The 14566-nt window shown below is 36.4% G+C and overlaps 1 protein-coding gene across 1 annotated transcript in view; it reads left to right on the plus strand.

The window, feature by feature from the left end:
- The window catches only part of NPAS3 (neuronal PAS domain protein 3), a 595500-nt gene that overhangs the window by 164420 nt on the left and 416514 nt on the right, over positions 1-14566 (plus strand). The window contains exon 2 of the mRNA XM_041484137.1: positions 13750-13994. Within this exon, the coding sequence (XP_041340071.1) occupies positions 13750-13994 (245 nt within the window). The remainder of the gene's footprint in view (positions 1-13749; positions 13995-14566) is intronic.

Genomic DNA, 14566 nt, shown 5'->3' on the forward strand with positions numbered 1-14566 from the left:
TATAATAGCTCTTTGTGATGGTTGCTTCTTTTCTTCTTTCTTTTCTGTAGCTAAAGCCTCACCCACAAACCTTAAGCGATTTGCTGATTTAAGCATCACTCAGTAGCTATTACTAGCAGTCTAGCAGTCACTGCACCTCTTTCCTCTTCTGATGAGCTTGTAGATCTATCAACAGGTAAGATCCAAGATTAACATTCAGTATTTAGGGGTCTAAATTTCCTCGACTCCGAAGTATTTCTAGTTTACCTGACTGGCATTATCCCTGAGAGGACAGGTTTTGAATACAGCAATGTGGCATTTTCAAGCACAACATTTGGTACATCTTGTCTCTAGGAGCAGCATTTGCCAGAATTTTGTGGGTCTGAAAATCTTACCTTAATTGTCTTGAGCATCTCTGTGAATAATGACTTTTGGGGATTATCTCAAGAGTTAATAATTTTACACAATGTTTCTTCTTGTTTCTGAGTTCAGCCATTTGAACTTGACTTAGCCATTTTACATCAAAAATTCTGAGGTGGTATAAAAGAAATTCTTGCTAGCTTGTGATTCCTTTATCCCTCAGAAACAAAATACAGAAATTATTGCAGAAGCTCAGCCTAGATTCAACTGAGATAATTCTACATGCCTGAGAGAAAAGATGTTGTTTTCTCACATTAATGAATTAGAATTTTTCTCTCATTTTACATGCTTTATAGCTTATGGAACTTATCAGACCTGCTTCTATTTCTGCAATATAAAAACCATGACTGGCCAAGAATAACACAGGGAGAAGCACAAAACTGACATTGTAGTTCAAAGCTGTTTCTCAGTGTCTCTTTCTTCTGTGAACCCCACATTGAAATATTTAAGTTTTTTATGAGTAGTAGCAGAACACTGTAGCCTACAACAATGCTGTTTCAGATATGGAGTAAAATAATCTTTAAATATATCAGTTGAAGTATTGAACATGGAAATGATGATTGATGCTGCTGCATTCAGTGTTGAAATCTCTTAGTTTTTTTTTATGTTGGAAAAAAAAAACATCTAAAATGAACACTGGAAAACATACAGTGACTCAGTTTGTTTAATCAATCGAGTGCCTTGTCAAAGGGAAGGTTAAGAGGGTGACTTGATCGTGGACCATAATTAGCCAGGCAGGAAGAAGATAGCAGATATTTGGAGTTTCTTTTGTTTAGTGGACAAAAGAATTGCAAGATTCAGTGACTGAAAGCTGAACTCAGCAAAGTTGAAATTGGAAAAAAACACAAAATGTTAATGGTGAGGCTAATTTAAACGGTGCAGCTGCTTAGCAATAGAAATTCTTTACATCTTGGAGTTTTCAGATTAGGATTGATACTTTTGCAAAAGAAACCAGAATTACAGGGTAATGCTATGTGGCCTTCCTCATGTTAAAGATAGTTCCTAGATAATCATGATATTCCTGTCTTATCTAGACCTGTAAGAGTTTGCAGGAAGGTGTTTTATCTGCTGGCTAATTAAGAGGTCAGTCAAGGCAAGGAGCTCTTCAGAAGGGGCCCTTGCCTCTGCATCGTGCTTTGTTTTGTGGTTTGGTGTCGCTCACATTTCTCATCTCTTTGACTGGTTGGCTCTTTTTGGGGAATTGTTTTAGCAAGGACTTTTACTACTAGGTTGAGGGGTAATGGCGGCAGCTTCTGGACAGTATTTCAAAGCCCTGATAATTTTAATTCCTTTGATGCAATCTGATGGATTAAGGATTTTTTTAATCTTGCTTGTAGTTGAATATTGTTAAAGATAAGCATTACTTAGAGCATGAGATATATGTCAACTGTTAAAACTCTGAGGCTTTTGTCTAAGTGTTATTTTTTAAAGTTCAAGGATTGTAATTGATGATGAGTGTTTTTTGAGGAAAGGTTTTGGCATATCACTACTTTGGTCAAAAATGTATTTGTCATCAGGTCTACTCTGACTAATTAAAGTGGTCTCTGAGGAGAATTGGGTTTTTCTGTACTATATCTGAAAACTTTGTTTAGAAATGAAATCTTGGGTCTGCTGCAAGTGCCTGAAAATTAAAATACATGGTGACATACCTCCAGCACAGCAGTTACCAGTGCATGTGGCACCCCCTGGGTGGAGTGCATAACCTTTGACAACAGACTCTTCTTGGCAATTCAGGAAACACTTAAGCCCAATCATGTGTGTGACCAGTACTGGTATCTGTAAAGGGAACAAAGAGGAAATTCTTCTGCAAGCAGTGTGGGTTTTATGTTTTCCCCAATGTATTGAAACAGATGAAAAACTAGCAATATCTTTTTTTGCATGACTTTTTGCTCTTCACCAGTGCATGTGACACTTAAGAGCTGTTCCTCATCCCAGAGCATTAAATGGAAAGTAACTGTAATCCTTCTGCAAGGGAAGTCAGTGAAGGCTGTAGCCTGTCCTGGAATATGTAAGCAGTAAGAAAAGCTAATTCATTGGTAGTATAGGTGTGAGAGATGCCTGCTTGTGAAAATGTCGCTGTCTTGTGCTCTACTGACACTAATTTATACTAAACTGTTCAGGGTTCAAGCAAGGGGGCTAAAAGTGAAAGGCCTTGAAGCTCATTGATACTCTACTGAGTCAATGGTTCAGCAGCTAACACTGCACCTTGAAGAGTGAATCTCATGCCTCTGGGAAAACAGGGTTGAATAAATCCACTAGTCAGCTTTTGGAGGCACCAGGGGCTTCTAAGACTGCAGAGTAAAAATTTTGCATGCACTGCTTGGTTTTGAGCAGTCAACAAAGGTAGCTATACCATCATCCAGGCTGACTGTTGCTTGTGTTTGTATTTTTTGGGGTTTTTTAAGATGTACTTGGAGATATTTTAAAACTAGGTAGCTTGAGTATTGATGACAATGTGATCTCCATCGGTACTGTTTCTTTCACAGAAAACTGCAGAAACACTGCAAAAAACACACAGGAAATGAAGCCTGACAGTGGTCCTGTAGGCCACTGACTGTCCTGTTGAAGTTATATTTTGTCAGCTTTCAGGTAACTCAGCTGGGACTCTGAACTGGAATAGCTCCTTTGGACTGCAGTCCCAGTGTATCCCATATCCCTTAAACCCTTCCTCATGTAAAGCTTTGCAAAGACTCCCATGAGGAGGGCTCAAAACTGCAACTTGTGTGTGTTCTGCATAGACCCATCAGAGTGCACTTAATTTTTAGATGGAAGGGAGAGAATAAGGAGATGATGAGGATGATAATTTTAAGAGAGATAAAGGAGATAAAGGCTAAGGAGATAAAGAATGTTGTTTTCTTCAGAAAGCGTCCTAGTATTGTAGTAATCGAGAGCACACCACTAAGAGATTTTTTTATATGGCAGCAGTGAAAGGGAGAGGTTGGAATTCTTGCCTTTTTTTTCCTGGCTCGGGGAGCTCAGTTGAAACAGAGAGCGCAGCCAACTCTAACAAAATCCCCATTTTGGTCACCTATAAAGAGCAAACTTGAGTTACCTGAAGGCAACATTGTTCTCTTAGGCCTTTTGGCAGTAGTGAAATTTAACGGTATAGATAAACTACCTGGTGCAAACACAACTTTTATAAAAATATTCAACAAAAATGTTTTTACCTGTGCTGCTATTTATTTCAGTGCTGGTAAAATAATCCTATGGACAATAATGGCTATAGCTGATATAAATGTTCCAGCAAAAATTTCTGCAGTGGCTCTAACATAGGTGAGGCAAATAATAGCTATTAATTCCGAATCAGATAAAAAAAAATCCAACCCGCAGTGTTCCTTCTTAAAGACAGTACTCACTAAAGGAGTATAATCAGAGTTTGGATAGTTTTTGTTCACTTCAGAGAGATTCATTTATTTAGTAGCTTTTAGTTAAACCAAAATGTAAAGCTCATATTTAAAGTGCAGGATGCTATATATCATTTCTAGTGTGGCATATGAGATAGCATATATGGAGAACCTGGGCTGAAGCATGCTGGCTTTGCAGTTGAAAGTACAATGTTTACTTTGGGCAGGTGGATGTGACACCCAGGGACACTGCGTCTCTCTTGTCCTCTTGTTTTCCCCACATCACCTAATAGGTGCAGTTTTTCATACCTTAATGTGATTGCTGTCATTCTGGGTTGCAGTCAAAATCTGGCAACAGAGTTACCTGTGCTCGCTCTTTGGTTACCCATAGAAATGCTACAATAAATTTGCACTTCTCCTCTTAATGCTGGATAAATTGCTTCTTTACATATGTGGCAATATATTCTCCTGTCACATAAGTCTTGCTGTTGTTAATTGGAATTGCTTATGCTCATTGAGGGAGGAATACTTTTCATCCTGTTTTGAAAGAAAATCTGTAATCTTGAATTTGTTTCCAAACTTCAGTCATGAGGAGAGCAGTGCAGGAAATTGCTGCTGTTCCACCAAATTAGCTTCTCAGATATCCTTTTAATTGGAGACCATAACTCAGATTCTAAGTATTTTAGGAAGCTGAACAGTACAAATTGAAATACAGATATTTCCAGTAAGGGCTCAGTTCAAAGAAAGCTTTTATACACAGATGAGTCTGCTAACAAATAGCATGTCATATGATAATGAGACCATGTTTTCTTGCGCAGTTTCACATTTCCTAACTGCACTGCTGTGAAATAAGTGGAGTGTTTATCTACTCTCTCTTAAACTGACAAATCTCTGCTAGGGATGAGTGTGCCCACTATAGACAGAACATAGGTATTCAGAAAAAAGTCTAAACTCTCAATCAGAAATACATCACTTCCAAATGCAATATATCACACTAGTTCAGAACATTCATTTCCTCCAAAGTATTCTGTTTTTAATGTAAAGACTTCAATTTATGTTTAAGAACAAGCAAACTATAGTACTTTGACAGCCGTTCACACTTAATTTCTTTGCATTAAACCAACAGCATTCTTTTCCACAAACATCCATTGTTAGGACAATGCTCTCAGACGGAATTTATGAGAAATGGAATTATGTTACCAAGGAGATAGCATTTACTATAATGAAGAGTAGATCCTAGAAAATGGCCCCTTTTACAGCAGCTCAGAACAGAGCCACAAAAGCAATTGATTGGTCTTGGCATTTAGTCTTATATCAGCTGTGTCATCCATAGCTTCAGGAGTGAGAACACTAATCTGAAGTGACATTTCTGTTCTGGCGGGCTTTTCTGCCCTGATGAAAGCAATTACTTCATTCCTAAATGATAATTTGCAGGAGTTTCAACCACTTTAATTGATAATTTTTTGTTCTGAGAAGTTCAATTGTGAAGTGATTAGCTGATTTGGTAAATAGAAATTTAAGGTGTGAAATGTACAAGTTGCTCCAAGGTAAAGTGCTGTTTATTGGGTGCTACAAAATTGCTTGATAAAACTGAGGTTTCTCTATTATCAGGAGGCCGGCAATTGCTTAGTTCAACATAGGAAGAAAAAAAAAAAGATAAACACTAGTGTTCTAGTGGTAGAATTTGGATTTGAAACTAGTGTATCACAGCTCACTTATTGGTTTCTCTATCGAGGTGTACATTAGTTTTAAGAGACTATGCAGGATGGCAAGTTTGTAATGCTTAAAAAAACCTGCCATGTTCCTATTATGATGTTTTAATGACTCAACTTTGGAAGTAAATCCTGTTATTTAAACAGCTCGACAAAGGTACTTATTTGTGATAAAGCATTCAGTTTAATGATTAGTTCAAGCATAACTAACATTTCCTTGAACCATGTTTATATATCTAAAAGAAAAGGATCCTCTTCTGTGAAACCACAACTCCTAAAAACCAACCTCAAGTCTTACTGATATAATAAAAAGCTTGGCTTAGTATAGGTATTATTTTTTTATAAGTTTTGCAGTAATTGCTAAAGCACTTTTGGCAAAATAATTTTTTTCTTTCTACAAGGAAAAGAAAGGTTTTAATAGAAATCAGTTCTGTCATATTTCCCTATACGGTGAAAAAATAATGGCCATTTCATGTGTTAAATGAGAAATATAAAGCAAAAATGAAGGTCAAACTGATTTAGCACATCAAACAGTCTTTGTCAGCCAGGCTTAATATATCCTGAGTTTGTGGAACAAATGAAATTTTGCTGCTATGTTACACTTTGCTTCCAAACAACCATTACAACTGGTTTTATATATTGTGTGAGCATCAGACCATCAAACAGTGCATCTTTACTGACGTGTTGCTGCAGTGATGATCTACAGCAGCAATCTGCCATTTATATAAGGGCAAAATGTGCATCTATATTTAGTTGTGAAATTGGCCTATTATACTCTTGATGTTTACAGAGGCTAACATAAATTAATGATGACAGCTATGAGCAGTGCATTAGTTAAGCAGCAGAGCTTTTACCTTGAACTTGAAGGTTCCAGCTTTAACTTCCAGCATATACTATACAGCTTTCTTCACACATTAAAGAAAGTCTCAAAACATTATTTTTTCTTAGACAGAATTAAATGGCTTTAATTTCTGATCTAGGCCCTTGATGATAATATCAGATAATTTACCTTTTTTTTTTTTTTTTGCAAATTCTTGCTTGTAAGAATGGTGATTTTTATGATGGGGCAAAAATACACTCCCCTGGAAAGTGTTTGGTCATTGAAAGTCTGATTTTACCAACTTGGAACTTAGATGCTAGATATCCTTTGTCTGATAAAAAGAGCAGTTTGAGGCAGTCTGCCTCACTTGGTTATGTACTGCACTTTCACCTGAAAGTCTCTTCATGCAGCTCGTGTCAGAGCAAGTATAGGCACTGTGGTAACTATAGATTCCAGTTAACTATGACCACAGATCTGACAAGTATGTAGGTGTTCAAAGGTTCGCAAGTTAAAATGATGAAGTCTTTGATGAATTTTTGATGGATGAATTTTTAACACAAGTCGACCTTTCTCCTTTGAGGCTGCATGCTAGATTAATTGATAAATAGTGAGACTGAGCAATGTTCGGATCTCCTAAGCAAACAAGTAGAAAAATCCATAAAAATCTGCTGTCTGGCTTCTCAGATCTACTTAAAAAGACAGAAGGTAAAATTTAATGTGGCTTTTGATTTTGGAGGTTTTCCCCTCACAGAAGTAGTGTCCTTTTTTAGACATTGTAACTGTTATTATTAGTGTTGAAGTTCTTGTACTCTGAGTTCAGAAACAAGCTTTGTGAAAAGAAAATCTACGAATGGGACAGCAGAAAGAAAAAAAAAAAAAAGAAAGGGAAAAATATCAAGTCAAAAGTTGTCTCAAAAGAAAAGAAATCCCCAAAGATAGCAAAATGTAGTATAGAAATTAGAGGTAAACATATTAACATACTTTCATTATCAATTTTTCAGAACTAATTGAATTAGTATTAGAAGGTTGAGCGCAGATTTTTTTCCTCTTCAAATTTACATCTACAGGAGCATTAGCTCTCTTGCTTCATTCTTTTATATTTTGGATCTACTGTACTAAAAAATATCCAGTTTCATGCATATTTGTACAGTCTCTATGGCATAAACTTTAGAAAAACAGAACAAAAAAAATTGATAATAGCAAGTCTTAGGCTCATGCCAATGGTGATGTTTGACTTCCAAAGTTTTCAACTGTAATATGTGCAATTACGCAGTGCAGGTTGGTCTCCTTTACTTCCTTCATCTTTCCTACAGTCTAAATATTTTTTTTGGAGTCTGAAAATGTGCACTGCTGTTCAGATTAATATCCACTTGGATTGAACAGTGTTTCTGAGATGCTACTATTAACTTTTGAAAAAACATCAGGAAAAAGAGTTATATAGAAGTAAAATCAATAAATATTCCAAATAATTGGGTCACTTAAATACTGATGCTATTCCATTCTTTGAACTTCTAATGAAGTTTAATTGTTCCACAACATCAGTGAAATTAAAGAAGATTTTTATGTGACAGAACATGGCTTATGGGTGGTCACCTATAGGTATAGCAGGACATTATCTTAATGAATTGCCCAGGCATTAAAAGTCAGATTTTAAATGTACTTCTTTTAAATGGACTTAACTGCCCTCATTGTTTTCACTGGTCAGCTTGAAGCCCCAGAAAAAGATTCTGAAGGATGTGGCTTTGAGAGAACAGGTAATCGATTATTTCTGTAATAGTTCACAATATATAAATGTTTGTATTGGGCAAATTTTCATAATCATCCACTACATTGTATGATATAAATTCATAAATTGTCTAAATAGGTTATTAATAACAGAGGAAGGGACCTAAAGTTGATTTAAATACAGAAATGTCCAAAGTATGGTAATATTGTCACATCATATTAGTGTGGAACAAAGTAAGAAAAAAAGAGCATCTTTCTAGTAATACTCATACAGAATTGCACAAATTCACATCTATGGACTCAGGAGCAGCATAAATTTATTGCTTTATGTAATAATTATGCTCACTAGCAAGTAAGCCTTCTTGTGTTCTTTATATTGGGAAAGACTATAAACAAAGGGACATATATAATTTAAAGTCTTTTTTGGAGGGCTGAAGGGGCTAGATCACTTATCTGCAAATTTTTTTGTAGCAGATTCATTGTGCACTCTAATGTTGCATAGCCTTTCCTTATATCTGATTTCTTTTCTGTGAAATGGTTGTAACGTTCATCTGACTTTGTCCTTCAGAGAGTTGGATACTGTTTATAGTGGACCTTTAAATCCTTGACTTTAAAAGACTAGACTAATAGAAAAATATACACAGAAACATATTGCTTCATTCTCTATAAAATCTGTTATAAACATTATTAGATATTAAGTGGGGTTTTTTTATGCTATATCTGGAGTTGTTGCTACTAATCCATATTGTTGTTAGGGGCTTAAGACATTCACTAGTGCTCAGTAACAGCTGAGTTAATAAGTATGAAAATATTTAGTATATAAGAAGAAATGCTCTGTGCTGGTATACTTTTGCATTTCTAAAATTTCTGCTGAAATCAGGGAGGATTTCAATGCCATTCTCAAAATTACTGGGCATCCTTTGTGAGAGTTTGCCATACTTCTCTGCTTGTGGAGCAAAAAAGTGAATGTGCTTGTGAATGGAAATGAGCAGTAACTATGAAAGCACGACACAGATAAGCTGTCCACTGGCTAAAGTCACTATATCTCGAGTTCAGCAGTCCATCTGTCCCTCAAACCTTGTTTTATGGCTGTTGCTTCCAATCCAATCTCTATTTGTGACAAGTCCAGTGAAGGTACCATAAATCCCAGCAGTGTTGTGTGGGGCTGAGCAGAGGGAGACCGATGTTCTGAGCAGCTCTGCTTAGGGGGGTCTCACCTACATCAGGTTTAAGGGAACAGTGTAGCTGAAATGTAAATGTGAGCTGCCTTTCTAAAACTGGGCAAGTCTGTGAACCACCACTTTACAAGCTATATTTTGAAAATGCAAGCAAAAATTATTTGTAACTGCAACCATTCCCCTGTTTTCATTCAAAATGCAAATTCATATAATTAAATTATTTCACTGATTTTTCCTGCCCAAACTGAGACACAGAAGAGAGGTATTGTTATGACCCTGAGATTAGCTCAGTTGGCTAGAGCATGGTGCTAATAGCACCAACATCACGGACTCCATCCCCAGCTAGGCCATTCATTTAAGTGTTGGACTTGATGATCCTTGTGGGTCACTTCCAGCTCAGAATCTTCTGTATTCTGTGAACATCTGCTAAAAACCCCTTATCTGTGTCAGTATTTCTGTTGATATGCTGTAACATGTTTGATTGCCATTAAGTGCTGCAAAAATTAGGATCTGTGATTGTCCCACCTTTAAAGTGACAGATGTCAATTGGTCAGATGTGTGAAGGTTGTGGGTGTGCACACAGATATGGATGCATGTATATGCTTATGAATGTAAAGTATATAAAATTATGTGAAATAAAATATGGAGCAGGTTAAGCTTGGAATGACCACAAGCACAATGAAATCACAAGTGAGTTATGAGTACCAATAAAACTTTTATGCAACACAATATTATTATGTCTTCTGCATCTGCTGTGTCTTCAATAGAAAATCTACTTTAGAAATGTCATGTATACCATTTTAGAATTATATGGTAGCATTTATTGTACCCTTTCATCTATAAAAGCCAGACCACCTTTATATCAGTCCATCTGGAAAGGCCCTAAAAGGAAAAATAAAATATATTTTAGAAACCATATCTAAAATAGCATTAGTCTTCAAGCCATTAAATATCCTGTTTATATGGTCCTGCTTCTCAGAATTATCAGGAGCTATCAGCTGGAAACCTCTAAGTCTTCTTTAGAGGACTCTGTATATGGAAATTCTATGAGAAATGTCTTCTTAAGGGAATGCAAGAAGTTTCACCACTGTATGACAACATCATCGTTTTACTTTGTACACTGATCCAATTGTCTTAGCTACTATCCCTTCTCCACAGGAGTCAAAGAGGGATATTTATATCAAAGAGCAATAGTTATATCCCTCGGGTATATTTCCCACTGTTACTCTCTTGTTGGTACTGTGGATATTATATGTAGTTTTGCTTGACTGTTGGGGGATCTTCTCTGTCATTTGAGAACCCTTAAACGTGTGGTAATTGCTTTCTTGGTGCTTTCTGACTGTTTTTGAAAGCCACTTAGTAAACGTGTATAGTTTCCCACACTTTAATTTTTCTTATTAGCAGAAGAGCCTGTGTATTTCTAAGTTTTTGCAGCTTGATACTTAACAAATTCGTTTATGTTCCAAGAACGACCTCTAGTTCCAGGTGTCATATGACAGGAAACAAGATGAATTTTGGTCCTGTGTCAGCATCACTGCTTTCTGTTGAGAGTTTCACACTCCTCTTTTCTAGCATCCTCTTGGGATTATTAGTGCCAGTACTTTGCTTCATTAAGAGCATCTGACAAAGAAGCTGATGTTGCCTATCAGAATCACAGGTGCCAGAAAGGATTAACAGCCATGTTTAGGTTGTATCTAATGAATTCCTGCATCCTGCTGAGGAAATCACTGCTCCCAAATTAAGGACCCATTTTATCAGCATAACTGCAGTGTCCAACAGTACAGCGTATTTCTCTGGTGGAATTACATAGAGTAGAAATTAGGACTTGTGTGCACATATCCACATACACTCCTTCTTAATTTAGCTTAATGGCACTAGTACCAAGTGCTCCAAGTTTCAAATTCCTTTACTTGATTCACCCTATGAAGCTTCCACAAATGACAATATAACAAATGGTTGGGAGAAAAAGTGAGTTATTCTCAACAATGTTTCTCAAGAGCTTCTTTTGTTTATCATGTCAGCTCCCCATCCCTTCTACATTTTTTGTTGTATATGTTTGAATAACCATAGGTGGCTTTCAAATATTTGTTTGCTGACTCAGGGAGCCTCACTTTTCAGCTTAACTGACTTCCATTGCAAGCTATTACTGATCCAGTAATGTTTTACATAAGTTTACATTCCTGTGTATTATTCAGTTTGAACAATCTCCTGAAGCCTCTATAGGACTTGTAAACTTGTAAATGGATATAGAATTTGGTGTTGCTAAGGAATATTCTATCGCCATTCAATTTCTAACATTTTTCAGTTTTGGAAGTTGCTGAGACCTGTAATTTTTCTGTTTTGTTTTACTAGGGATCTTTAACAATCTCCCATCTTATGTAGGGGTATAATTAAGTGCTTTAGGAAGAAAGTGTGGACCTCTTGGTGCAAACTTTCAGAACATATCTATAATCTCAGTTCTTCTACTAACTTGATTTGGGGACTTGCATTCTCATGCTTGGCTTCTGGGGAAAAAAAAGGTAGTGACAGGCAGAAAAGGCCATGTCTTGTGCCATGAAATTGAGCTTTCACTTGAAAGCAATTGTGCAGAGACATTTGTCTGCCTTTTCCTTGTGTCGCTGTTGTATATATTTAACTTGTGAGGGCATATAACTTCCTTGGAATTAATTGGACAGTTCATACCTCCCCGAATTGTAGCTTCCCATATGTCTGTGTATACATGAAATACCTTTATCTGTTGTATTTAATGCATCTTTTGAGGGATATCCGTGATGGTAGATATCTAAAATTTGAAATTTGAGAGATGCATCTACAATGAGCATTATGAAATCTTATTTTTTTAGGTACTTTTTTCCTAGAATATAGTTTACAAAGGTGCTAGCATTCTATATAGAGTTTATAAAACCAAGTATGTACTTTACTGTGTCATTCAGTAGGATTCTGTATCTTTACCTGAGGGTAAGAATGTGCTGTTTCCTCCCATATTTTTATTTCACCATTCCTATTTCTTAGCCAGACTGTCTTTTTAAATGTAATTGCTATTGGTGTGGAATTGTAGGGAATGTAACATGTTAACCACACTAAGGGAACTGTCATGGAGGGATTTCATTTGTGTGTTAAGGGCCCAGCTGATATGCCCTTCCAAGTCTGAAGTGGCAGAGATGGCTACAAAAATGCAGGTGGTTATGAATATTAAAGCAAGAGAAACTCTTCACTTTATTCCCAAGTTAGAAAAAACAGGTAAATAGAGCTCTTAGCTTCATGGTGTTTTATCTGCATGCCTCAATGCTACTGATTCACTTCATATGTCAGAGTGCTTTTGTAGATCTCATCATTATGACTTTTTTGTTGATACAGGCAAGGTTTCAGGAAGGGTTGTGGAAGCTGGAGGGAAATATTTGTTATTCCATTATATACTGGTTATATTCTAGTTCGGTGGTAAAACAACTACTAGCTAATGGAATTGTGGCTTTAACTTAATCAAATTAGTAGTTAAACAAATGAAGCAAGGGAAGGATAGACCCTTAATGAGGTACAAGAACGGTTTCTACTCACCTTGCACAGTGATGGACAGACACCAGCACCAGCCTGAGTCTGCCAAGGCAGATGTATTGTGAAGCTTATGATATCCTGAATTGAACACTTTACTTTGTGTAAAAAAAAGAAAAAAGCCCCTAGGTGTTAACCCACTGTCATCCCACTCCATTCAGGAGTTTTACACCAATTAAACAAAGAGCACAGGAGCAAAATCTGAGTTATTTTTATGTGTTCTGTATTGGTGGTAGCAAATGATACATTGATAAACAGGACTAAATGAATGTCTTTGTATTTCCAACAGTTCAGTGTAAAGCAGAAGATTCTTTCTGATCAAAAATTTGTCAGTCTGCCATGTATGTGGTAGTGAATTACAATCAGAAATGGGAATCACATAACTATGTGAACAGCTTTCTCGCCCCACTGACAAAGTTTATTGCTTCCACTACAAAGACAGTTGAGCAACTTCTAAACAACAGCTTCATGAAACACAAGAATTTTCACATTATTACACCAGACTTACACTTCTGTGTCTCAGCAGTTAGTGTACAACCTGTTTGGTCATCTTGGCTGAACTGCAGCTCCTGTCTGAGGTGGCAAACACTTGAATAATCTGTTTTTAACCTTCTCCCAAGACTCGGAATTTGACAAAATTTAAAGCAAAATTGGCTTACAGTAAGTCAGGAGAAGCAATGGCACCTAGACAGATAAACCCCACATGTACACAGTATTCTTGGGATTTTTTTCTTGAGACTGACAGCAGACAAAGAAAAGGCAGGCTAAAAAGGAAGTGGCTAAAGCGATTTAAGAGTAGTTACATACTATGTCAGCTACCACTGAAACTTAAATGTTATTGTTAGTTTCCGTCATTCAAGTGTGAAGTACCATTTTATATATCCTGAAATCTGTAGATCCATATGCAACAGCATTTTGAAAATGTGGTAATGTGAAGAAAAGACCAGCAGTGAAAAAGTAAATTGGTTAAATGTGACAACACTAATACTGATGAATGTTCTACTTTCTTTATTTTCTTTCAGTTTACAAGCTTTGAGGAAGGAAAAGTCCCGAGATGCTGCTCGCTCTCGCCGGGGAAAGGAGAATTTTGAATTCTACGAGTTGGCAAAGTTGTTGCCACTGCCTGCAGCCATTACCAGCCAGCTTGACAAGGCATCCATCATCCGACTTACAATTAGCTATCTGAAAATGAGGGACTTTGCTAATCAAGGTGATCCTCCATGGAACTTGAGGATGGAAGGACCTCCACCTAATACATCAGTAAAAGGTATGGAGTAAATATTGTTGTGTATTATAGAATATGGCAGCCTTTAGTAACCTCTACATTGAAATTTTTACCTTCATCCTTTCTTCTTTCCCTGCATATCAAATCCTTTAAAGGGATTCAAATGTGGAAATCTGAGGTCTGCATGAGAAAGACACCATGTGAAGGTGAAATAAACCTCTTATTTTAATTATTTTTTATTTAACAACAAACCTATGATGTAACTATTACAGCTGTAAGTCTTCTGGGTGATGTAGACTAAATTCTTTGAAGTTATTTGCCTGTTATTGTGTTGCTTTGTTTTAGTATTTTATGTAAGTATATGTTTGAGAGGAAAATTACATTATTCCTTGATTTGAGAACTCAATCTCTTAATTTTCTGGCTATACCTTAAAGGTAGAATCACATATTTCTGAAGTTTGAAAGCATCACATCCAAATACTTAAATCTTCAGCTGAGAGACTAGGATATTATTTATCCTCTTGTAATGGCTATAGAAATTATTTTGACTTCTGAGCCAGTAGGTATTTATTAACAAAATAAACTGTTTTCAGTATTAAAACATCTTTTCATGC

This window comes from Pyrgilauda ruficollis, unplaced genomic scaffold, assembly GCF_017590135.1.
Source record: "Pyrgilauda ruficollis isolate IOZ18807 unplaced genomic scaffold, ASM1759013v1 scaffold63, whole genome shotgun sequence".
Taxonomy (NCBI): Eukaryota; Metazoa; Chordata; class Aves; order Passeriformes; family Passeridae; genus Pyrgilauda; species Pyrgilauda ruficollis.